At 25.6% G+C, this 26096-nt stretch overlaps 1 protein-coding gene across 1 annotated transcript in view; it reads right to left on the bottom strand.

Moving 5' to 3' along the window:
• Positions 1-2163: 2163 nt before the first annotated feature.
• The window catches only part of LOC114120463 (diuretic hormone receptor-like), a 51339-nt gene continuing 27406 nt past the window's right edge, over positions 2164-26096 (bottom strand). Inside the window, exons 2-12 of the mRNA XM_027982372.2 lie at positions 21660-21765; positions 21339-21501; positions 16758-16956; positions 16577-16664; positions 15112-15205; positions 14810-14890; positions 5729-5793; positions 5504-5638; positions 5213-5401; positions 3488-3645; positions 2164-2558 (exon numbers count right to left, since the gene is read on the bottom strand). Of these exons, the coding sequence (XP_027838173.1) occupies positions 2351-2558; positions 3488-3645; positions 5213-5401; positions 5504-5638; positions 5729-5793; positions 14810-14890; positions 15112-15205; positions 16577-16664; positions 16758-16956; positions 21339-21501; positions 21660-21698 (1419 nt within the window). The 5' untranslated portion in view covers positions 21699-21765 and the 3' untranslated portion in view covers positions 2164-2350. The remainder of the gene's footprint in view (positions 2559-3487; positions 3646-5212; positions 5402-5503; positions 5639-5728; positions 5794-14809; positions 14891-15111; positions 15206-16576; positions 16665-16757; positions 16957-21338; positions 21502-21659; positions 21766-26096) is intronic.

The following is a 26096-nucleotide window of genomic DNA, read 5'->3' as shown; positions in this document are numbered from 1 at the left end:
AGTGGAGCGTGCGGCGCGAAATACAAGGCGCTCAGACTGTGTACTCGTAATAATAACAATATAATATAATATAATATGGCGATAATAATAATATCGTTTTAATCCTGTCGTGGTAACGGACACCGCCGCGAATTTTATAGTCTGCTGAACAACAATAAAGCTCCGGTGGCCGTATTATTATGTGCGCGAGCACGCCGGACAAACGATTTAGTACATCGCACAATATTGTACGCGCGCAATATACGCGTTAAATATGCGCAGTATAGTCGTCGGACGACGACACGTCGACGTGTTAATATCGTACGGTTTTGTAAATTTCTCAAAATCGTATTGTGTCGTTCAAAGTCTGTATCGGGCCCGCTATTTTTCCCCCCCCGCGTTTTCAAATTCCGCTCTCGACCCTTCACGTTCAACACGCGCTCGCGCCGCCGCCACTAGGACCGAAATTTTTTTTATATTCATCGCCGCCGCCGTTCAAAAAGAATCAGATCGATAACATATTACGTTTGTTTGAATTTTTATCACCTACGTAAATTGTTTTAAACGCGAAAAAATAAACTGCAATATAGTATTAAGTGTATCGTATAATATTTGTACACTGTATTATGATAAAGTTCTTTTGTGCAGTTGATGGATTAAGCTCATAACACCGCACCTATTATCATTTTTACCCGTACCATTGTTTTCGAGTTGTTTGATAGTGTATTGATATCGTGTCGTACGATTTAACAAGCAAATATTTATTAATCAGAGCGTAGAAAATGGTTTTGAAACGTTAAAACGCTTTTGTAAATATATATTATATTCGTACGGTTATTCAGATTTTTAAAAGAAATCATGTTTTTAAATAATTGCGAGGAAAATAAATAAAGAAAAAAAAACTTGGTGTCTATATTATTAATGAGTAGAAAAAATACCAATGTAACGCAAAGAAGGATTTTAAATTATATTTTGTTTGATACATTTTTGATGTTTAATACTTAGGTAGTTGTATATGTTTTTAAAATTATTATTTGTGTTGGTATTGAGTATTATATTATAATGTATCTATTGAATTTTATAGTTTAATGCATTTTTTATATTAATATACAGTATTTTATAGTATTTTTTATAAAACTGCCGAGTTGAAAAAATTTAAAAACTGTTATAAAAAGATTTTTATTTTTTTATATACCTATATATTTTAAAATAAATATTAAGATATTGAAAAGGATCAAACAACAGCAATAATGCAATGAATAAAAAAAAAAATCACAAGATGTATAAGTGCTGTATTGGACTAAAAATAAAATTAAAATAAATCTACATGTATATATAGGTATACCATACTGTGAGAGGTATATTATACTCACATCAAATTGGAGATGAATGTAGTTTCACTTGACAACAAATAGGGTGTATTCTGCTGAGAGTTACTTTTATTCATATAAATTTCTTCTGAGTCAATATTATTTTCTCTCAAATTGTATTTGCTTGTTTAAATTAAAATATAATTATAATAAAACAATATAATGTGACTTTATAATTTATTTATAGAACGGTATAGTAGATAACGGAGGAGGGGAATTTAAACTTAACTTTTTTTTTTTTGATAAAATAAATAATGATAAATATGGTGAAAGACTGAAAGAGTGTAGGTACATAATGTATCGTGTTCAGGTGATTGAATATATTATTGTACCTGACTATTACAGTTGTTATTATTTACGGTGAACAGTTTTACGTTAGGTTTGGCCGTCAAATCACCGCATCGTTTGTTATTATTGAAAAGCAAAAAAATTATGATCAATAGTCATTTACAATATCATAATTTGTTATAAATACACGTAGATAGGAGTATCTAAATCGTTCAGTATTGACTATCGATAAATAAACTCGATATTTGATTTAACATACACAAATAAAAACGGTAAGATAATTATAAACAATATTTTGATTAATTAAAGTTTGATGTGATAATATATGTATCTACCCAGTATCCAGAACAGATAGCCACGTGTATTGTTGAATCATTAATTATCTAATAAAAATAATACGAATGTTACGAATTTTCAGCATAATAATAATGAGAACGAGGATTTTGTGTTACACGGAGTATGCAGGATATCGACATTTTATTGAAACTAAAAATGGCAGTTAAAATAAAAAAAATACCACGTTAAATAAAATATTATAATATTTTAATTTTTTTTTACAACGTATAAAAAAGTACCTTATATAAATATAACATATTTTACTCCATAGCAATAATAATGTGATAAAAACTCACTACTACAACATTTACATATTATTTGTTTGGTATTCGATACTTTTATCAAATTACCTAATTAATTACAATATAACGACTATATTATGGTTCACGGTTGTCTTCAACATATTTCGTGTCCTCATCATATAGTGGTTGTTCTGGATGCGGTGGTATTTCGATAGTCGTATCGGGGGGCAGTCTCATGTTTGACAACGCTGAAGTAGTCGTGTCGTTGCTGACGCAAGACGATGATCTAACGTTGTTAGCTGGTATCCATGGCATAAGTTCCTTTGGGTCCAACTTATGATCGCTGTATATTAAATTAATACATACATTTTAAAAACTTAATTTTTAATGAGTAATCACAAATGTTTAAAGTACAAATTAGCGAAACAGTAAATCTACATTTTACTGGATACCTATTCCTGTGACACTTTATGTCAGGCGTGCTTAACCTTTTTCAATTTGCAGGCCACATTTAAAATTTATATTTATACTACGGGCCGTACATACCTACCAGTCAATTTAAATAAAATATGTAATGTTAATCGAATTTATAACCCTTATCGTGTGTGTTTTAAGTACTAAATATTTCCATGCTAGTCGCTAGTTTATTTTTGTCTTTTAAAACTACAGGTTGGCATTACTTGTTTGCAAAAAACAATAAATTAAATTTTGATTATTAAAATATCTCAAAAAAAAAAAAAATGCTAAATTTATTGATACTGAATTCCTTAATACTGATTAACATTGGTTAAAGAAAAACAAGAATATATTTCACCCAAATTTATTTCTATTAAATATTCTAAAATTTAATTTATTTTTCATTAAAACTAAAAATTGTAAGATATTTCGTAACTATTTTTATAATATAATACTGAAAAATCTGTATGTGTTTAAAATTACTGGAAAATTGTTTTAATTAAAACACATTCCTCGTATAGGTATTATGATTTGTTGAGTGTTGTTAATATGCTTAAGGTAATTACCTGACTTATAAAGGGTACATATATTTAATTACAATGGTATTTACATAGTATTATGATGTAGCATAAGTTTTAAATTAAAAACAAATATTTTTAAGCAAAAATATTCTTATTGCTATCAGTTAATGCTGAAAAAACTGCAAGAGAAATTTAATTTTTGTAATTTTATAATTATGTATTATACTATATGGGTATTACTGTATTAGACAATAATGTACAGCTATTGAGTTTAATAATGTATTAATGATCGTACCATATTATATTGTTTTTTTTTACTGATAACCAGGACCGTCCATATTTTTTTCTCGAAGCAAGGAATTTCCGCTTTGTCTGCCATCTAGTTATATGATATTTCAATGTGCTTTGAACTTCATTGTTAAAGAAACAATACAGTAACGAGACGGTGAACCCCTAGCAAATAAATTGATACAAATTAATCAATATTGTACAATGATATTTTACAGTTAATTATTACAATTTATAATACCTAACAGATTCAAATATGATGTATATTATATTGTAAGGGTAGAACATGATATATACGTTCGAAATAAGCGGGAAATCGGCTGGATTTTTGGAGGGGCTAGCATTATTCAATGTAAAGTAACTCGTACTCCCATTACTATTTATATGGTCTACGGATATAGTATATACAATTTCATTTGAAGAGGTTATTGAAATTTATGGAGAGGGATAAACCCCCAATAGTACCTCTCAAACATGTGACATAGGTAGCGTATAGTGATGGTACTTATTTACAATACGCTTAGTGTTGATGAATTTTAATAATTTCACAATTTTAAATATCTAACTAAGAAAATAAAATAAATATATCATAGAACAACAACATATTAATATAATATGATGTAGTTAGCTTCAGAAAAATGTATAGGTAACTACTAATTTCATAACGTTTAACTTTTAACGTCCAAGACGCGCACGTGGAGAAAAAATTTAACGAAGATTTAAGAAATAGTAAAAAATCTTGTTAAATTATAATATATTATATAACAAAACTTGTCTACGTAATATAAAACATATTTAAATAATCAAACATAAGTGTAAATTAATGGTTAAAAAAACTCACAAGCTGTACCACAAATTATAATATTATACAATGAATTTATTTAATTTTTTCTTGGTTGGTTAACAAAACGTGCAAGTACTTTCATCTAGCGGCTACTTAATCGATTGCTCAACGTAAAGTTTAATAGCATGATATTATGATGCTATATTATTTAATATTGTATAAAATTATAATATTAAACAGCTGGTAATAAGTTAATTCACAAACGGATGATTAATCATACAATTTAAAACGTTTATTATTGTAAAACGTAATATAAAAATATGATAACGATGACAATTCGTTGTATCGTTATTTCCGCTGTATCGTTATTTCGCTGTACACTATGTGTGAAGCGATGATTTTGTCGAGCGGTGAAAACGCTCGTGTATCGCCCGGGTACCGCTCGTCGTTTTAACGCGCGCGTTACCGGGTGCCGCCGCTGTACGCTTACCGCGCGCCGCACTCGTCTAGTGTGGCTCGGCCCTTACAATATTTCGTTTCCGGAATGGCAACGTTGCATTCAAAACTATGCGGAATCCTGCATAATATATGGAATTTGCGGAGTCGTGTACGCATATCAGTGACTATTAAAATCAACACGATTCCGCAAATTTATGGAATCGTTCTCAAACCGATTTAAACAAATGATTGCGTTACACATTATAACAGAGAGCCTAGATAATAATTTATACAAATATAGATCCTATATAGGCTCTCTTATAATATTTAGTTGTAGCAAAATAATTTCGTGGGAAAATTGCCCCGTTCCTTCTTTGCCGCTTGAAAATTTTCGTACTTGACGTAGTATAGTGTACTCAAAAGGGTAAATCGTACTCGAACGATACTCTCAAAAAGGTATATCACAATATTCAAACGAATTCTATTTATTATAAATAGTATAGTGTTTACCTGCGTACTGATAATCACGACTTTGCTGAATTTGTAAATATTAACCAGAAGCCCCGTAGAACTGGGATTGATCATGTCCAAACAAAAAGTGATGCCCAGTAGTGGTATCAACACTAAAAGAGCTTTGGTGGCCTTTTTGTAGTTGTGCGTTTCCGCGGATTTCGTGGACCGTATTTTTGTTATCAGCACCTTATTAAAACCGGTGACAAAAACGAATTATGTCATAATTTGTTCTACTACAGTATATTATTATTGTACATTTTTTTTTTATTTTTGCCGAAAAAGACTTACTCGCATAATTTTTACAAGGAACACAGAGTTGATCAGCAACACGATGACTATCGGTGACTGGTATATCCAGTCGTCAACGTACGAGGCCATTAACGGACAGTATCTTTCGTATGTGATCTGGTTGTACAAATCTAACTGGAAATAATAAATTATGCCAATTACTTGTAATACATTATATATATTGAAATTGTAAATATCGTATTAGTGTATCTAGTGATAGCTTACGTCGTTTTTAGTTGGAACCAAAAGTTTTGTAACACACCAAGTGGGAATAATGATCAAAGGTATTCCTAAAATGAAAAGGAAATCATTATTAATATACTCATAGGTGAGACGTTAATATTATATTTTACAAAACATTGAAACATTACACTGTTATAAATTTCTATTGACAGAATCATCTGCTGTAGTTACGAATTTGTTAATGCAATATTAGGTTATTTTTTCTTTCATTGAGGGTTGAGATAGCTTAAGAGTTTTTATTTTATAAAAAAAATAGCTTAATCGCACTTAATTTATTCATAACGTTAATATAATAATTAAAATGTAGTACGTCGGTATTCTAGTTTAGATTATATATAAAAAAGATTTCTTAGATTTATTCATAATATTATATTATTTCTTGGTTGTTCTTATTCTATTCTTATTTGTATATAGTAGTAATTAAAATAACTTCATAATATATAAAGGTATAAAAAAAGGTTAAAATTAAGGTAGGTTACTATTCTTTTGTTGTAATAGTTTTTATAAGTTGTAAGCCATATTGTCAATGGAAAATGTTAACTATAAATATCTAGCCTACAGTACACCCTTCCACCCACGAAAAAATAAATAAATACATAAGCTTCTACGTCTTAAATTTTAGTAGCTTAACACTCGCTGGTGTTTGCGTGTGTAGTAATGTGTTACATATCATGAACTATTGTATTTCAGGAGTTGATAAATCGACTTCAGAGTGTATTCTGCACAAACAGATATCATGCACCATTGCACCGATAACAGAACGCGCTTTCGGAACTCATTAACGAGTGTTCAAACAGTATTACAATATATTATCAGAGACAGCCAAACTGTTGGTATTAAACGGTTTAAAAGTTAACGATTCCTCTGTTAATATGTATCTTTAACTATTATACGTTTTAGTGGACGACTGGACGAGTCACAATCATTATAAAGGTACCAAAAATTATATTTCTTTATGTAAGTTGATTCTCAAAGGAAAAATATATTTTCAGTACTTTAAACTTGGTTAAAAAAAATATTTAATCATTGCAGATGGATATACCTAGATTAAGTTAAGTATCTAACCTACAACCAAGGTAATTAAAATATAACTCTGAAAAACCAGAAGCAGTCACTCACGGACGTTTAAAAAATATATTTCATCACTTTTTTTTTAACGTGTTTTTTTTTTTATATCGTATATCACATTTTTAGATTATTATATTATAAAGTGGAATAATCGATCGAGTACGCTATTCCTATTTTACTATTTTACTGAATATAACATTACGTCTGTTACACGAGACTCGAGAGGTATCTAATGCACTTGTCAGTGTGTCAGTGTTCTATACACCGTCTTGTGTGCCGTTAGGGAATGTTTTGTCAACGAAAATTCTATTTTTTATTAGTAGGGCTGTACCTATATAAGTTAACGAAGTTATCGAAAATAGATATATTGTGAAATCTGATCAGGAAAATATATTATATTATGTATAATATATACATTATACATCTATGAAAATAACGATTCAGTACGTGTGGTTATTACAGTGTGAAAACTTGATGGCTTAAGTATTAAATATAATGACGACGTTTAATATTCCTTATAGGCTTTGAAGACAAAAAAAAATGTATAAACTAGGTGTTGTATTAATAATAATTATAACATATGGAACGATAAATTATAACATGGATGCGTTTAACATAACAATATATTTTTATGATGTAGTATTATATTTCGTTTTATTACATAAAAATAAATTCTACCGAATTTTTCTTAATATATTATTATTTAATTAAACATTTAAAAATATCCAAGTCACAATAACACAATGATTTACCTAAATAGGTGCACTATAAATGATTTAAATATATAAAAAAAAATGTTGTTATTATTATTATTATCATCAATTTATCATTGCGTCTTATTTTTACAAGTCATAGGCACATAACAATAACTTAATAATTATACTCATACAAGATGTCTTACATTTTATGATTAGATCATTAATTTAACTATGATTTTATAGTATAAAATATATCTAATAAAAGTCTACACAGGTCAAAAATGTGCAGCCTGGCCAGCATTTCGGATAGGTATTCTAGTATTTTTGGAATAGGTACTTATTTTTAATTTGTTTGAACACATTTAGTTTTTATTAGTATTACTATTTAATAATGACAGTATCCAAAATACCAAATACATCTTAGTTGTTGCTTTTTTACCGTTAAGAACGTTTCACAAATAATGGATTTCAGTTCTTATTTTGTTAGTGTTTTGCTTTTTTTCTAATGGCCAAAGAAATTAATCTATGAGTAGTGAGAAAAGTTTAGAATACATAATTTTATATTTAAAAAATGTACAATTTAGAAACAATAATTGTATGTACTTCAACAAGACGTGTGCCACAATTCGGAAGAAATTATTGTCGCGGACGCAAATAGTTAAAACTCATATATATAGCCATTAGGTCTGCATATGTTTTGTACTCACCAACACATATCACAGATCATGTAATTCGACAACAATACAAGTCGTAACTTATAATTTTTTATATTATAAAATACTTTAATATGAAGATAATGAAATACGTCCGGTTACGAGAAACTACACAGTAGTTTTAACCAGACGAATTCAGCTACGTGTAATTGTATTCTAAAGGATTTAGGTGTGGGACATATATTATCCACCATGAGACAGTAGGATCATCTCACGTACGCATAAACCCGAAGACGTGTGAACCACGACAGTTCTCTTGATCAGAAGGGATATGACAAAGAATAGTGTACAAAGGTCCAATATAGGTGAGTCCAAGAAAGGCGTTTTCTAAACGTGCTTTACCAGAGTAAGATTAAACACATTCACGCCAGTATATATTATTAAGAGTTGTGTTTTTAGACTTGCAATGTTTTGAATTAAAACACACATTTGGTAATATTTTCAATAAAAATCACTTAGAAATAATCTAAGAATTAAATTACGTATTTACACCACAAACTACTTGTATTGCATATCCATTCACGGTTTCTTATACGTAGACTACTATGACGTACAAACAAATTACAACAATATATAAAAAATAATAAAACACATTTTATACAGTCATTTTTTTAATTTAACTATAGGTATATCAGTATTTTAATCCTGTATTTTCAATGACTTATATTTCATATAAAATATAACTGTACATATGGGCAGATTTGATTATTCAATTCAAAAATATCAAAACTATCATTTATTATCTATAAAAAATATACTTGTATAATATGAAATTATTATTGTTAATTGTATTTTAAGATTCTAGTCAAAGCAAAACCTTCATCATCTATTGGAACTGAGGCGCCTAATAGTACCTATTATAATACTAAATAAAATAAAATAGGAATACCAATAAAATATATTCTATAAGATTCTTAGTTTTAAAAATATATTTTCAAGAATAATCTTCAATATAATATAATCTCTTTAGTTTTTTTTTTATCTTATTAAAGCATTGTAAAATAACCTAATTTATCACTAAGTTTGTTTTTATTCAAATATTTATATATCTAAAAACCTTTATTTTTTTCTATGAATCAAAAAGTTTTAAAAAAAAATGTGAAGAACATTTAAACTTGGAGAGATTGTAATACTATCTACTAGATATAGTTTGAAAGAATTTCAGAATATTCACTATTAAAAATAAATGTGATAATAAAATGCGAATAATAAATGAATAAATGTAAAAAATTGTCAACTAATACAGTTGCTTTTATATTAATAAACCAAAACCAAAAGTTTGAACAATAATCATTATTGTTTTTCTCAAAAACATTGATTTTTTTATCAGATTTCTAGTCAATGTAATTTGAATATGTGTATTGATTTTGTACAAGTAAAATAAAGACAACTAACAAATATGTAATAATTTCTGAATGCTGCATTAAAAAGAAAAGACCAAAAAATTTTATTTGAATAAGTATTAATAATTATAATAAATATTTTAATAATTGTTGTCCATCTTTTAAATCACCAGGGCTAATAATCGTTGTATGTAAAACTGTAAAAGTATAATTTATTGTTTATATTTTATAATATGTATCGGGTATTATTCCCGATAACTTAAAAAAAAAATATTATTTCTTATTTACTTACTGACCAAAACATTAATTTCAATAAGATATTGTATAAATAGAATCAAATGATTAGTTTTAAAATGTGAACCATACAGCGATTAATCTTTTAATGTAATGGAATTGTAAAAATAATACATTGAAAACATATTAAAATTAAATTATTAAACAATGTATTAAGTTTAATTTCTATAATTTACTGTATGTAGTTATAAATAGCTATAAATAATAATTTTATTGACGATCAAGTAGAGTAAGCGATTGTTCATAAGAGGTTAGGTAATATTAATTCATTACTTATATTTATATATTATATAAGAAGTGTTTGTGGCTAATTAAATTCAGCTTAAGGTATTAATAGAGTATTTATTATTATCTAAATATAAACTCAATCATTATTCAATAATATTGAATAATTAATTAAATGTAGAGGTATAAAAAATATGTAAAAATAAAGACTGTCTAATAAAAGTTAATGAAACCTCTTTGGCTAGTTTATTTTCATAAATTATCTACCTTCAGTAATTTTAAAAGTTGTAAATGATAATCCAATACAACTTTATTAATACTCTCTATAGTAGATACATACAATTCATACCTATGAGTGAAATAAATATAATTTTTTATTGTAAATACCTAACTTACATCTTTTAGACATGAAAATTTAGTTTTATAATACCTTATTTTTTTATTAAATAATTAACTGAATAATGAATTATAATTATTTAATTAAATACAATTGTTCCCATTTATAACAGTTTTTTAAATGTCCTTTAAAAATTAAAATTTTTATTGAAAATAACTTTGAATTTGTCAATAATTATTAAACTCTAAAATGCAGGTTTTAACTTACTTAAATTTCGAAAATGTACAATTATTTTCATCATATTTTTTTTTTATTAACAAACAATTTGATTTTAAAATAACCATAAATAATGTTTGAAAAATTGCATAACTAATTATTAAAATTTAATATTATGTAATATTGAGTTACATTGTGTACAGTTTTTCTTTTAGCAATTTTTTGAATAACATAAGTCTATTATTCCATAATATTGGTACCCTTGGATAATTGGTATTAAAAAAAATAAATAAATATATAAATTTAGATTCTGACCGGGTAGATGAACGTAAAAAATTTAAAATAATATACATTTTTTTTGGCGTATTTTGGAAATATTTTATAGTATTAAAAATGTTTTGATATTAAGCATTAAGAATGATTTCTGTTATCAAATTAGATTTAGTTGATATATTATTAGGAGTGAAAAAATAATTCGTACTTTTCAAAATAACTACAAAAAACTAAAATAGTTCGAAAAAGACGGAAATGAATACAACAATTGTTTGGTTATTCTAAAGAATAAATAACTCAAAAAATAACTGAAAGTACTTTAAATTAAAAGAAATTTAAGGTAATCAGCTCATATCTTAGGACTTAGATCACATATTGAAATGGTATGTTGTAGGGGATAAAAATTTTGGGATTTATCAACAGACTTGTTAGAAATTTCAAATTAGATTCGTTATTTATTGCTGTTTTGTATTATTATTAATTCGACTTTTAATAGAATATCGTTCGATTGTGAGGAATACGTCTTATATTATTAATGATTACAGATTGGAATAGTTCAACATTGATACATCCGATCTGCTGGTTCTTTGGTAAGCATTGTTTATTATTCATCTTAACTTTTTGCACTATTTAATTTAATAAATAAATACTTCCATGTTATAATCCGTATTTTTAACATTTAAAAAATGGTTTCAAGCCTATATATACACATAAGAATAAATAATAAAATATTATATAGTCTAATAAAACGTTTGCTCTTAAAATCGATTTTCATATGCAATAATTTATTCCTGAATTCAAGTTTAACATATCTATTACAATAAACTAGGTACTCGATGACAAAGTACACTTGATAGTCGATACTAATATTATCAAATAGAAATATTACCTATTATTATAGATCTTCTAGTAACCTTGCTAGCGTTATGTTTCTAAGGTCAAGTTTCTAAATAAACTTTTGTAGTTTTGAATAAGTTGTATAAAAGGGATATTATATTACACATTCGTCTAAGCATTTAAATTCCGAGTGACAGTGTAAATTTTTATATTTTAAACTTGACTAAAATTACTAAAATTAATTGTAATAATTACAAAAATATAACAATAAATTGTTAGTTTGAATAAAAAATTATGTACTCATATTATCAAACAAAAGAAATATTTCATAAACTATTTATTTTAACTTTTTCATCAATACGAATTATCTTGACAATTTTAGAAATAAAAACTATAGTAAAATATATAATTTGGTTTTGTGTGCTTAAACAACATTATATGTTAATAATTACAGTAATAATAATTTTATCTGATATTAAAATTAAAAATATCGTGGCTAGACTAATTATCAAGAGAAAACTTATAATAACAATGATAAAATACACGAAGTTAATTGAGGGAAATAACATACACTACACTTAAGTAAATACAATAATGGATGAAACTAGAAATATAGTAAATTGCTGTCCTATAATGGGTTTTGCGTTTTAAAACATTTGGACAATTTTTCTCTCAATCGGTTAATAATTAATTGTAATAGTAAAAATTCTATTACAATTACATAAAATAAATTATTATAGTTAATGCATTTAATGATCATGTTTTAGATTCGCTTAGTAATAACCTATAATCGAAGTTTATTTATTGTTCTCCAGATAAACAATAAAAAAAAAAAATTGTGATACAGAAAATATGGGACTATCTATCAATAATAAACAGATTAAAGTGATAGGTATAAATAGCGTTCAAAATGCTTGAATATTATTTTATATTGTATGGTTTTTTACCAAATTAATTTTCTTCTCATTTTCTTTTTTACGAGTATACCATTCTATTATTATAACATATAAAATCGGTAGGTAAGTACGCATAATACCAGTTAAACTTAAACTTAAGTTAAACTTTTAAACCGATTTACTAAGGCTTTGCATCTAAATTAATTAGGACTCTTAATAGTTTATACTTATGCAAACCCATACAACTCAAATGATTTCAAGTCACCTCTCATCACAGTAATATAAACGGCAAAAATCTTAAATCAAATACCATAATGGTCAACACCTGCAATAATTCAAACTTAAAAAAATATAAAAGATACTACTTTTGGATTTTATGTTTAAAAATACTATGAAAATATGAACATATTAGTTTAATAATAATTTAATATAAACAACATTCGACTAAATATAGTTTATATTCGGTCATGATAATACAAATTGCAAGTGTAAGTGTAAGTATAAATTAATCGTTTGCATATAATGTGTTCTAAACAGTTTTGGATTACTGCATCTAACATGGATGTTAAATTTAAGATTTTATATAATGTTAAAGCAAATTGTTTATTTTTGTGATGATGACTTTTTTATTTGTTGTTACCAAACAATGGAACGAAGTGAGAAATATACTTAGATTTTAGAACTACATACTATAAATTAAATTTGCATTACGTGCTCATATTTTTGGCCAGTTTAACCGTCAAACGGAAACATTTTATCAAGAAATCTTTGAAAGGGTAATTTGTCTTCGTATTATCAGTTTTTATTTTGTTTTATTGAGAGTATAAAGTTATTATTTACATATATATATATCTGTTATTCCCTAATCAATGCAAAGCATTAATACATGACTATTTATCATTTTGCATTGAAACTGACATTATTATATTATTTATGTCCTGCTAGACCCTATTCTGTGAACTATTTTAACGATTTTAGTATTTCAACGACTTATAGCTACCTACTTGTAAGAATGTAACTATTTATTTTGGTAGAATAACTAATTTCATAAACTGTTCTCAGCATCATTCAACATTATCACACTTTTCTATTAATTTTTACATAATAGTTTTCATAACATGTATTTAATCCGAAACCGTCGCTTATATGACTGATCAATGATCATACATCATACGGATCATACCTACTGACTTGGCTGTTGACAGTAGACTATTCAAGTGAGGAGGACCGGTCGGGTCATAAGAACGTTTTAAAGTATTAGGAGTTACGGATAACGGCTGCATGGACAATTTTACGTTTACAAATTATTATACATACTAGGTATGTAATCGTAAAATTATTTTTTCATTGGTTTTTTAAATTGGTAAACATGTTAAAAAATGAGCCGAGCTCATTTTGTTTTAAATGATAGTTATTATACATATTACATTTTATCACATCAATACCTACTTACTTTATACTATAGTAAAAAAAATAATTCACATTAGTGAGATAAATCGATAAATCGATAAAATATAAAACTTTAATAATTAATAGTGAACAATAAAATGGAAAAGCTAGCTAAAATATAATAATAACAAGTAATAATTTTTATTATTTCCATAGAGGCTCAATAGATATTTTATTTTATTAATAGTTGTTTAATGTGCCTACTTCCTAAGTGGATTTATTCCGAATGTATATAATTTTAAAAACGTCCGTAAATTAATAAAATCAATAAAACTATATTTTTATAAATTCAGTTGAAGTACTGGGACATATAATTTGAGTGGCGCAGGTAGTGTGAGTGAAACTGTTTACTGGGAAAACCCAAGTTTAAAAAATGTTTCACCAAAAATAATTTCCTGTTTTCTCTGCTAATGAAAACCGATAAGTTTTTATCGAAACTTATACGATATATTATGTATAATCTATAATCAACCATTGCCACGGTGTTATTACATTGACAGAGTTAACTGATTTATGTGGTTATGAAATATTGTAAGCATAAGAGGTTAAAATACGAGTAAGTAAAAAAGTTGTTTTATCATACCGGTTGAAATTTATAAGCCGCTTACATAGTGAACGTTTAAATATTTAAAAATAGATATCATAAAAAAATGAATGAGCAAAAATGTAAATAAAACTTTAAATAAAAACTTAACTATGCCACACAAAACTTACCCCATCCAATAGCCATATATGTTCGCAATCGCACTCTATCTGGAAAAAATGTATCTACGACCAATATAAATAAATACATCCCTGAAAACCAATTCATTATTATAAGTATTAAAATCGTGTGAATATTTTATGCACACAATTAATTTATGAGTTTTGATGTTAAATTTGACCGTGGTAGTCATTTATTCAATAAAAACATACAAATAAATAAAGCAAATAACTACACGCTATTGCGTCTCTTGAGTGTACGTGTGTTATTTTAGGATTAGTGATAATAATTTAATTTATATTACGATGTTTACCTTCGATAAACGCCCAAAAATAATTCGTCATGGTGAAATAGTAAAGTGGTAACACCAATAAAGCACATTTAAATGTCCCCGTGTCGGTCAAGTTCTGCAAAATAAACGTTTTTCTGATTAAAGCATATTAACATCAAATATCAATATTTTTATTTTTACATATTATTAAACAAATTAAAACTAAAATTAGGTACTCCGAAATTTTACTTTAATAAATATACAGAATGTATATTACCTATATTTGTATAATATTTATTTATAAACTCTCATATTATAACTTTATATATTCTATATAAAACCATAGAATTTAAATCTTAAGGTTAAAATGAGGATATTGATTTACCTACTTATTATTATTATAGCATCACAAAAGATCGATATAGATGTTTAAAAGTTATCTTTATTAATATTAATTAATAGATAACATTATAGAACATTTTTAATTATTTGGGTTTGATCTATTAATAATATTCGCTTATTTATTAATTTAAATATTAGTTAAATGTTTATATTAGGTAGGTATATATTTTTTATTTAGAATGTTATTAGTGAAAATTTGTATATATTTAGTCAAATTCAATAACTACATTATGCGTAATATTCATACATATGTACAGCTAAATAAGTTATAGTTAGTGCTAAGTAGATATTAATAAATAATAATAATAATTAATCATGTTTACGTAATAAATAAAAAAATGATTGATATTTAAAATTTAATTGGAACGATAAATTTTGAATATCATTAAAGAAAAAAAATAAGAATATCATTTAAATGAAATCTAAAGTGGTTACATAATTTATAAAATTATTTCATGATTGTTTTTATTGAATAAAATATAATTCTTTCCCCATGATATGGCAGATTAAGTTTGTTTAATATTATAATTAAGTTTAAGTCTATAGGTGTGAATATATTATAAGCTAACACAAACTTAGCAGCAATAAACAAAGTTGTATCCAGAATTCAAACACGTAATAATATATTACTAAGACCGGCTGTTCTCACTATTGCAATTACGTCTGAATTATTATTATTTCAAATATTATAATATTCAAGAAATGCACAACATTTTATCCGTATCGATAGGTATTGGTACTAATCAGATGTTTGTTTTAATTAATTATAATTTTAGTTATTTAAAAAAAAAAATTATAAATTGCATTTGTTTCTTCGATAACTACAATCGTTCAAAAATAAAATTGCCATTTGGTAGTACGAGTATGTATATTTTAAGTTGAATAAAATAATATTAATAGTTACAAACCTTAAAAATATATTTTGTTCAATAAGTATAGTCTTATAAATATTAATAATTAATTTTTTTTATACATTCTCGTTAGATGACATTATAAAGTGTAATCATTTTAAACACCTTTACTAAAACATTAAGAGTACCTACTTTGGGCTGGAAAATTAAATAGCTTATATTTCGAAAAACAGAGTAATTAATTTTTGACTTACAGTGTAGTTAAGTATCCACATGATACCTGCTAATAAGTAAGATGCCATCAAATTTGAGTGGATTTTGTTGCGCAAACATTTCAGTTCTCTATGGAATAATAACAAACAAAATACATGGATTTTAATATCATAAAAATAATATCGTTCCATAAAAGTAACTCCTTTGTATTGTACTTCTCACTTAAATCGGCAGAATACAAAAATGGCTAGCGATGTCATTATTAGGGACAAACAATGACCAGCTATATACAAATAAATTATTGTATCAACAGTGTCTTCTTCATCGTATGTCACCGCTTTTGGCTCACCAAGAATTGTGCACTCATTAAAATCGGTTAGGCCCCAAGTATTGTTCTCGTAGCATATTCGACTTGCATTTTCTGAAAAATAATTAAAAAGAAAAATAATAATATAATATTCTACAAGATTTGTAGGTATTTGTCCACTATACAATAATTTCATTATAACTATGAAATTATTCTCTGTATTAGTATTCATTATTATCAGTAAATTAATTTCGTTAAAAAAATATGAAGTCATTTAGAACCTAGTAAATAATGCGTGCGTACTAAACATTTTAAACTGTGGTCGTCGGCCAAGAACACTAAAAAATAAGAGCTTTATGACATAAAAGTTCTAAATTTTAATTTTTAGATATGGCAGTTTTCAAGGGTGCCTATTCAAAACACTTAAGTCATCAAGTCACACATCAAGTCATGTGCAAAAGTAAAATTAAAAATTGTTTAAACACAGTAATACCAATTTTATAGCACTTAAAATTATTCTGTAAATAAAATAAATTAAAAATTCTAGAGAAAATTACCTTGACATAAGATATAATTAACTACCTTTATTTCTATATTATACAAGGCAAATAAACAGATGATCATGTGATCAAAGGGTTTTCTATAGACTTCAAAGCTTATGACTTTTAACACATCCGGGATTGTTTGTAGCGGATTCGATCTGTGAATGCATTCGTAACGTATTCCGAGAAAAATATGATTGTAGTATATTATTTAGCTTTTAGATCAGATATTGAATGTAAAATAGAATACGTATTTAGAATTTTTATGAGCACATTTTTTAATTTCATCAATATTATCTCTAATTTACTTTAAGTATAATAAGACGTAAACTGTCAATAAAAATATAAAAGAGTTTTATAAATACAAAATTTATGTTATTCCTTAAAGACCACCGTTTGAGATTATTTGAGTGAACCAACACGAATTGTTTACGTGATTAACTTGTTTCGTTTATAGTATTATTTACAACAATAATATCTACCGAAATCAGTATCCACACCAAGGATATATAATATCAATATATCAATTAGATATATGTGAATCTGATTTTTTCTCATAAGCAGTAACATTAATAAATGTATCCTAATCTGAAATTTTTGGTGTACAACATTTGTTGGAAATTGATGGTAAAATTCGATGTATGAATATTTTTTACATTATCTATTTGAAAAATAATAATTAACGTGGATGTAGAATTTTGTAATTGCTTTAAAATATGTGCATAAATAGTATAAATAATTTTAATTTATAACAAGAACATTTTCCTTTTATTGTGATGTAATATAATTCTTTTATTAAGCACTAAAAAAAAAACTATTTAATGTTCTTCATAAAATCTAAATGTTCTGTTTTCGCATAGTTTTAGAAGCTTTTAAAGTACTGGTACGTATACGAGTAATATGAAACTTTTACAAATAGTTCTGAGAATAGGTACCGTTTTATATTATATAATTGTAACCGATTTTGTCACTGATTAATCGACGTACCTAACTTTTGTTACCTTTTTTTTTTGCTTAGGTATATACGTTACACCAATCATAAATATGTCAAATTTATAAAAATAGTTAAAATACTTCACGAATATGTGCCGTATAAGTTTATGAATTTAAATTAAAGCCAGTATAATTGATACTAATTTGTTATACGTATATTATGAATAATAGAATTCGAAACGTTAAGAAAATGTCAATACTTTTCAAATACTACAAAATATACCGATAAACATTCATTAATTGTTAGCGAAATTGAAACAATAGTAATATTAAAAATAAAATAAAAATATTTTTCTAGGAGTATAGATTAATAATTTTAAATATGAAATATTCATATTTTACTTTTAAATCATACATAATATTATGTACAATAGGTGGTGCAAGCCTGTTTCTTATATCTAAATATAATATAAGAGTACATATACTTAACACAAACCTGAGACTGTTAATTAAATTATTTCAAATGTTTTACGTTTACATATTTAAAAAAACATACATTTATACAAACATTAATTATTGTATGCATTTTCATAAAATTTAGTTAAAAAAAATCAAAATTTAATTTAAGCGCACGTCACAGTCAAATAATGTCCGGTAATTTTAATTCGAATATTCGAATATTCTACAGATTACCTAATACTGCAGTGGTTTTTCCAGGAGGATATTAAAAATTATGAATATTTATTATTTTAATTACTCAAAGACATCGTTATTGTTTTATGATGATCATTTTTATTATGAATATGTAAGAAATTATTTGTACAAACGTGCCGCATTTTTAACTTCTGTATCCGGTTAAAATTTCTCAATGTCAAGAGTAAAAATAATAAATATGTAGTCTGTACGTTTAATATAGTAAGACATAACAACATCATAAAAGTAGTTTTCAAATAATAATAAAAAAAAAACCCACTCTTGTTGTTGAATTTTTACATAACGTCATATTATTATTTCTTAATAATTCATCTAGTTTAGATCATTTATTATACGCAACATACATACCTATTTGTATTTATGTATAGTATTTGGAGGGTATATATTAATTACTTTGATGTTAACTTAAACTTTCAAATACCACTACCTATTTTATTAATTTTATCTTAATTCGAATCATTACAAATATTTATAAAACTCAAATTGTATGATACAAATGTATTTGTGTACAAAATGTATATAAGTCGGTGTAAAATCCATCCTAAGATTAAAATTAAAGTAAATCAATGGAGTATATACACTTATAAATTAGTATATATATTTAAAATAAATAATATTATTATATCAACAATTCATTGAATTCAATTATGGATAGTAAAAAAATTGATAAGGATTATGTAAGTTAGGTATAGTTGCTTACACGAATGTATTTTCTAATGCTTAAAGTTCAACAATAAAGCTATATTGGTTTAAGAATATCTTTTTATTTTTTTTTCAGGTAGCTAGAAAATATGTTAATTAAAAATACAATAAAATGTATTGATTAGTTATAAAAAATATAATATGTACTAACTTACTAACTTACTAAAATGCAATACGTTAAGTTTTATTGTCTAATCGAAATATCCAAAAAAAGTGCTTGTATTATAATATAATATAAGTGTCATAATATTATATTTTATTATGATTTTAATAATCAGATATATATTGCCTATGGTACCTAATTTATAAATGCATTTTGTAAGTTGACGCAGAATCACATGATGTGGATATAATTGTATATAATCAGGTATGACAAAAAATAGTATATTATTCTTAAAAAAAGCTCTTATATGGTTCAAAAAATAAGAGGTGACGTTTTACTCAACAATGAAATATAAAAAAAAATACTAAAGAATAACATTAAAATTCTTGATCAAGTATCATTATTCATTTTTATTTCTTTATATTCTGAGTAAAGCAATACATGTATTGATTCTATACCCAATGATATGTTTTATTTTTGCATTTGTACAAAAATTCTGTATATTTCATACTTACACGTTTTTATACAAATAATTCTTCAATATTTAACTTTTTCATAGTATTTTCTTTTTTGTGGTTTTACGCAGAATTTATATTATGTTTGAAGATCATTTATATATTTTAAAATATGCTTTTTTATTACAATCAAAATGAAATGAAACAAAATTGTAATAACACTTCAAAAAATGTTTAATATAATCACATTTTATATAGTATTAATTGTTTTATTATGATCTATATACAGTATACACACTTATTTATAGTAATAAGTAAATATTTATAATATTAAACAAGTTAATGAACATTAATATTATAATTAGAGTGATGTGCATATTTTTAATAGACTGGTTTAATAAGAAATATTATGCACAACGGTAGAACTTATTTCATTTATAAGGTACCTAAATAAATTATGTATTGTGAACCATTACAATTAATAATAGTAATTTAACATAATAATTTTAATTATATTATTTACCAAGTTTTATTATTATGTATTTTACCATTTTTACAACGTATAACACATCTTGGTCTTACCTACATCTTAGTTTCAATTATACAGAAATATATTTTGATTATTTCACAGCGGAAATATTAAAATTATTATGAATAAAAACTTATCAAACATTTTACATGGAAGATTGAGTACAGTTTAAATGTATTTAACATAAATTTTAAGCTATCTCCGAATAGAATGAATATAAAATAAAAATAAATAGGTTTGTATTTATTTTTAAATAGAAATGAAGAAATCAATATCTAGTTTGTATATTTTTTGTTCTAATTTTTATGATTATTGCGCTTTGTTAGAAGTCAATAGTTGTATTCAATTTTTTTAAGGAACGTGTATTTTTAATAGAATTAATGAAGTCGTTTGTGATGTAATTGTATGCTATTCTAAGTTCATTAAGTGCAACGTGAACATTTTAGTGGTTACTTATGTTAATAAGTTAATAATTAATAATTATTATTATCGTTGAACCATGTCAGTTGTTTACATACTAGTTGTGTCGTATAATATTCCTCTGAGTTCTTGAAAACATGGCTGATATACGATTACACCAGCAGGAGTAGGAGGCCAACATATCAGCGAATCTGATGATGCATTACACCCGTTTGTCCAACGGTCATCCCATTCGTACCAAGAACTGCATTTCAAAGCAGCCTAGAAATTATTAATAAATACAAACTATTATATTTCATATACAATTAATATAAAAATTTTTTTTTAAGACGAAGTGTACAAATTTATTTCATGCAAGCATCTACAAATATTATAAAATCGTTTAATTTTTGTACAATGGAAAATATCAAAATTCTTACTTCTTCGTTTGGTGACCAACTGTCATTGAGATAATCCATTCTGATTTTTCATGCTGACGTTGATTATGGATATTAAAAACAAATATTATCTTCGCGTATTCATTTTCTGAAAATAAAAGCCATTTATTCGGTTAAATTAATTGTATTTTGTCAATGATGTTACAATGTTTAAACCCGAATATCTAATAATGGAAGGTATAAAGTATTTTTTTTTTAATGTATTATATACAAATCCAATGCGTACGTTGAATACATAAAATTTACCATAATGAGCACATTTAATGTAAAACAGGCAAACCGTTTAATCAACAAAGATAATCTAAAATTACTTTATCGCGGCCCACCTGAAAAACTAAATTTACAGAACAGGCAGTGGATCCTTCTCATAAATCAACGTCATAAATATAATTTAGTTAACACTTATCCTTACATTTACAACACTAATTATTTCGTTATGAACTTTTTGTCTGTATTTAATATGTGAATTATAATAATTTTAAAACTAACATAATTTAATTTCTAAGCTTTACCTCTATACAAACTATTCCTAATAATTGATGTAATATTTTAATTATAATTTTATTTAAACATAAATGCTAATCTAAATACATTAAGACAAATAACATTAAAATACAATATTATGTTATACATAATTATATTGAATAAACTTTGGTAATTAAAACTTTTAATTTCACGAGTATTTTATTTAGTTTTGTATTATTATTCTGTAAAATATTATCAAAATGTAAACTTAAGCACAAATAATTCATTCACTAACTAAATATTACATACAATGAGCTTGTTGGAAATATACCTATAGTAATAAGCTCGTATAGGCTTTAGTTGTGCGTATAATATGATGTGTGTTTCTGTCATATACACAAATACATAGAGATAAATAATAATACTAGGTATAATTAATAATTTCGTAATAATTAACAACTAATAATTCTAATAATGATACAATACCTAATTATTTTACCGAGTTAGGGCATATGAAAATAAAACAACGAAAGAATTCGTATCTACCCTACATTAAATTAAATTATGAGCTTGTTGACAATTTTAAAAGAAAGATATTAGGTACCAGATAATATAAATATATTACACCAAGTTGGTGATCAAACGATGGATATTCTATAGAAAAAAAAGAGATCATAAAAATGCATCTTTATCAACAGACATAATCGTATAGAATAAGTAAAAAATTGTACAACACAACCTAACCTTAGAAAACGAATTTAAAAAATCAAATATTACTCTTGAGAGTTTTAGTTATATATATAGATCACAAAAATTTGATCTGATTAATGATTTATAGAAAAGGGGGTTTTTCTCATTAATAAAAAAAAAGAATTTGTTATTTTCCCCAGAATACTCCTTATATGGAATAAAAATCAATGTTTTTAAAAATAAGGTCATTCAAAAAGTTGTACAAAAATAAAGTGCATTATGTAATATTGATTAAATAAATAAATGACAAAAATAAATAAGTTTAGGAGAACATTCAGTATTTCCTCCCGATGAACTAAAACAGAAGATTTCTATGTCAGTTTAATTTTAGATGTTTCTGGGGGTTATCAGTGATTGTGTAAGAGGAAACTCGACTAATTAGTAGATTTTTGATGATGGGTTAACTATTAACTGGTTTTGATGAACTAAGTGGCAAAAACTAACTGGAACACTTGAATTAATATTAAGGTGAAAGTTTGAGAGAGCCCAATCTATGGATACTATAATACCAGGAATTGTCTCTTTATACAAAAAAAATAATTTGTATTCCATATATATCTTCATAAAAAAGATACATTTATATCGAAAACATTTTGTGCCAAATTTACTTGCATATCAACTTTACTGTAATAACTGTATGTTAATTAAAATAATTAAACATTTTATAAAGCTATTACATACAAACTGTAAAATATAAATTAAATATATAGATAAACTTCTTCAATAAAATACAATTAATAAGCAATATAATTCAATTTTAAAAATTATAGTTATCATTTTTTACTTTTATAACTATAGATTAATTAATATACACATTTTTCAACTCTAATTTATTAATAGTACGTTTCAATATGTGTATTGTATTCATCAAATCAATTAAAACGGTAGGTGCCTATAGTTAAAAATTCGATAATTTAGTTTAAACTAAATGTGTAAAGGAACAGGTAATATTCTAATTTATATTTGACTAGACTAAGTAGAATCTAACCGTACATCAAATAATATTTTGTTTTCCCAAAAGATTTACTGAAATATACATAAAATTGATTTTTCACACCATGTAGCAAGTGTAAATTTTCTAAATTAAATAATTTAGTCACTAAAATAGTGAGTTTATAGAGCAAATCTGTATTCGTCGGCACGATTTATAAAATATGTATGTACTTATATTACACAGCTACGAAATATTAAGAACGATTTTATGGTCAAAATGGAACCGGAAATGACAAATTATTTGAGACCACTTGCACAAATTGTCAAATGTTGAAATAAAATGTAATGTGTGTTTGGTTAAGTTTGCTAGAAATCGTTTACGCAACAAGTTGTTTTTATGTAGTGGGCTGGTAGTTATATTTAACGATTATCACGAAAGCCTTTTTATAAATGAAATCTGTGTTTTACTAAAGCGTATTTGTGCTAGAATAGTTTATTCGAATTTTGTGTGTTTGGATGTTCGGTATGTAAACCCTTGTCATCTGCTTAGCGCTTTAACACTTTTACATAAAATAAAATATAATAGGTAGTATTACTTTTAGATCCAACATTGTATATTGTTTGAATGAATTCATGTATTGTGAAAAAAATAAATTATAATTTATTGATGATTCATGTTGACAAAAAAAAAATGGGAAAATGCTATTGACAAAAGTCAAAATATCATTGAAAATTGACATATGTCATACATAAACTACAAAAAAGTTTAAATAACGGTTATTATTAGTAATTAGTAATTATATTACAAATTGTATTGATTTTTTTATGTATATTGTTTGAGTATTTTTTGATTTATTTAATATATATATATATATACACAATAAAAGCCGCTTATTAGCAACACGGATAATAATTGATACAATCTCGTTATTGAAACAAAATGTCTGGGGTCGAACCGGCCGTATATTAAAACATTGAAAATAAATAGGATTATTGAAACAACACATCGGTTATTTGAAACAATTAGAGTCAAGTTACTACTATATACTACTGCGGTACTACATAATCTCATCTTTACTATATCGTCACGTATTGATATTGAATTGTCCAATTAATTTCGTTTATTTTTACTGTTCTATATCGCAAGTACAGTACCTACTAAGCTCTTTACTGTTATACTTTTTTTTCAGCTTCAGTGTGCGTACGTAAAGAGGTGGTTAGTGTTTCGGCTTTGAACAACATTATTCGTATGAAAGCATAGGCATCAAGTTACTCAACGCAAAAAAACAGACATCGATATATATACATACTTTTTATAACAAATAAAATAATTTATTATTTTTATTTTTGTATACTACCTAGATATATTTTTATTAATTATTTGTTTTTTTTTTGTATATAGTAAATAAACCAATCGCTTATTAGACACAATCTGTTAATTGAAATATGCATAACGGTCCAAAAGTATTCTTAATAAGCGGCTTCTACTGTGTTATATATGTATAATATATAATATTTTAAAATAAATCATAAATAAAATAATTTTTTTATATTCTGAGCGGTGCTATGATATTATATTATTATCTATACTACAACAGCAAGAACCGATTTTTTGTTACGCATATAAATCCAGTCGATTCAACGTATCGTTACTAAATTTTTTACTGCTATACCTGACAGTTTGCTGGAGGTTTTAGTACCACTTTTGTTAGGGAACATGTCCAATATTTTGACATTTTTACAGAGATATGTTATTTGTACACAAACAGTAAACACCCTATTTGGTATGAAAACGTAACTTATCTACGTGTTCCTATAATAGTAACAGTATGTGTATTATTTTGACGTATAATATGTATTATAATATTATATTATAATGATTGTTATAATGATTGTTTAAAGCGTATAGTTAAGCAATCGCTCACGACCCACCTCAGAATGTGCATACAGGATCGACGATGAATCAATTATTATTGTCGACGTTAATGCAGAGCTGTGACAACGACTCGGTGCTTCGAATGGTCTTACGGGGTTTGAATTATAGACCACTGCGATCTAACTACGACTGGTGTACTTAATATTCAGATTCGAGTAGTTAAAATAGGTTAAAACGCATCCAATATTAATAATAACCAATAGAAAAGAAGTATAGTAAGTCAATAGCGCTGATTGGCTGTATGATGCGAAGACCCACAGAATGACATGCCCATTGTTATTGTTTAATTATCATTATTATTGTTATTCATTTAACGACGTTATAACATTATTATA

The sequence above is a fragment of the Aphis gossypii genome, chromosome 2 (genome assembly GCF_020184175.1).
Source record: "Aphis gossypii isolate Hap1 chromosome 2, ASM2018417v2, whole genome shotgun sequence".
Lineage (NCBI taxonomy): Eukaryota > Metazoa > Arthropoda > Insecta > Hemiptera > Aphididae > Aphis > Aphis gossypii.
This window is presented reverse-complemented; position numbering and strand designations above follow the sequence as displayed.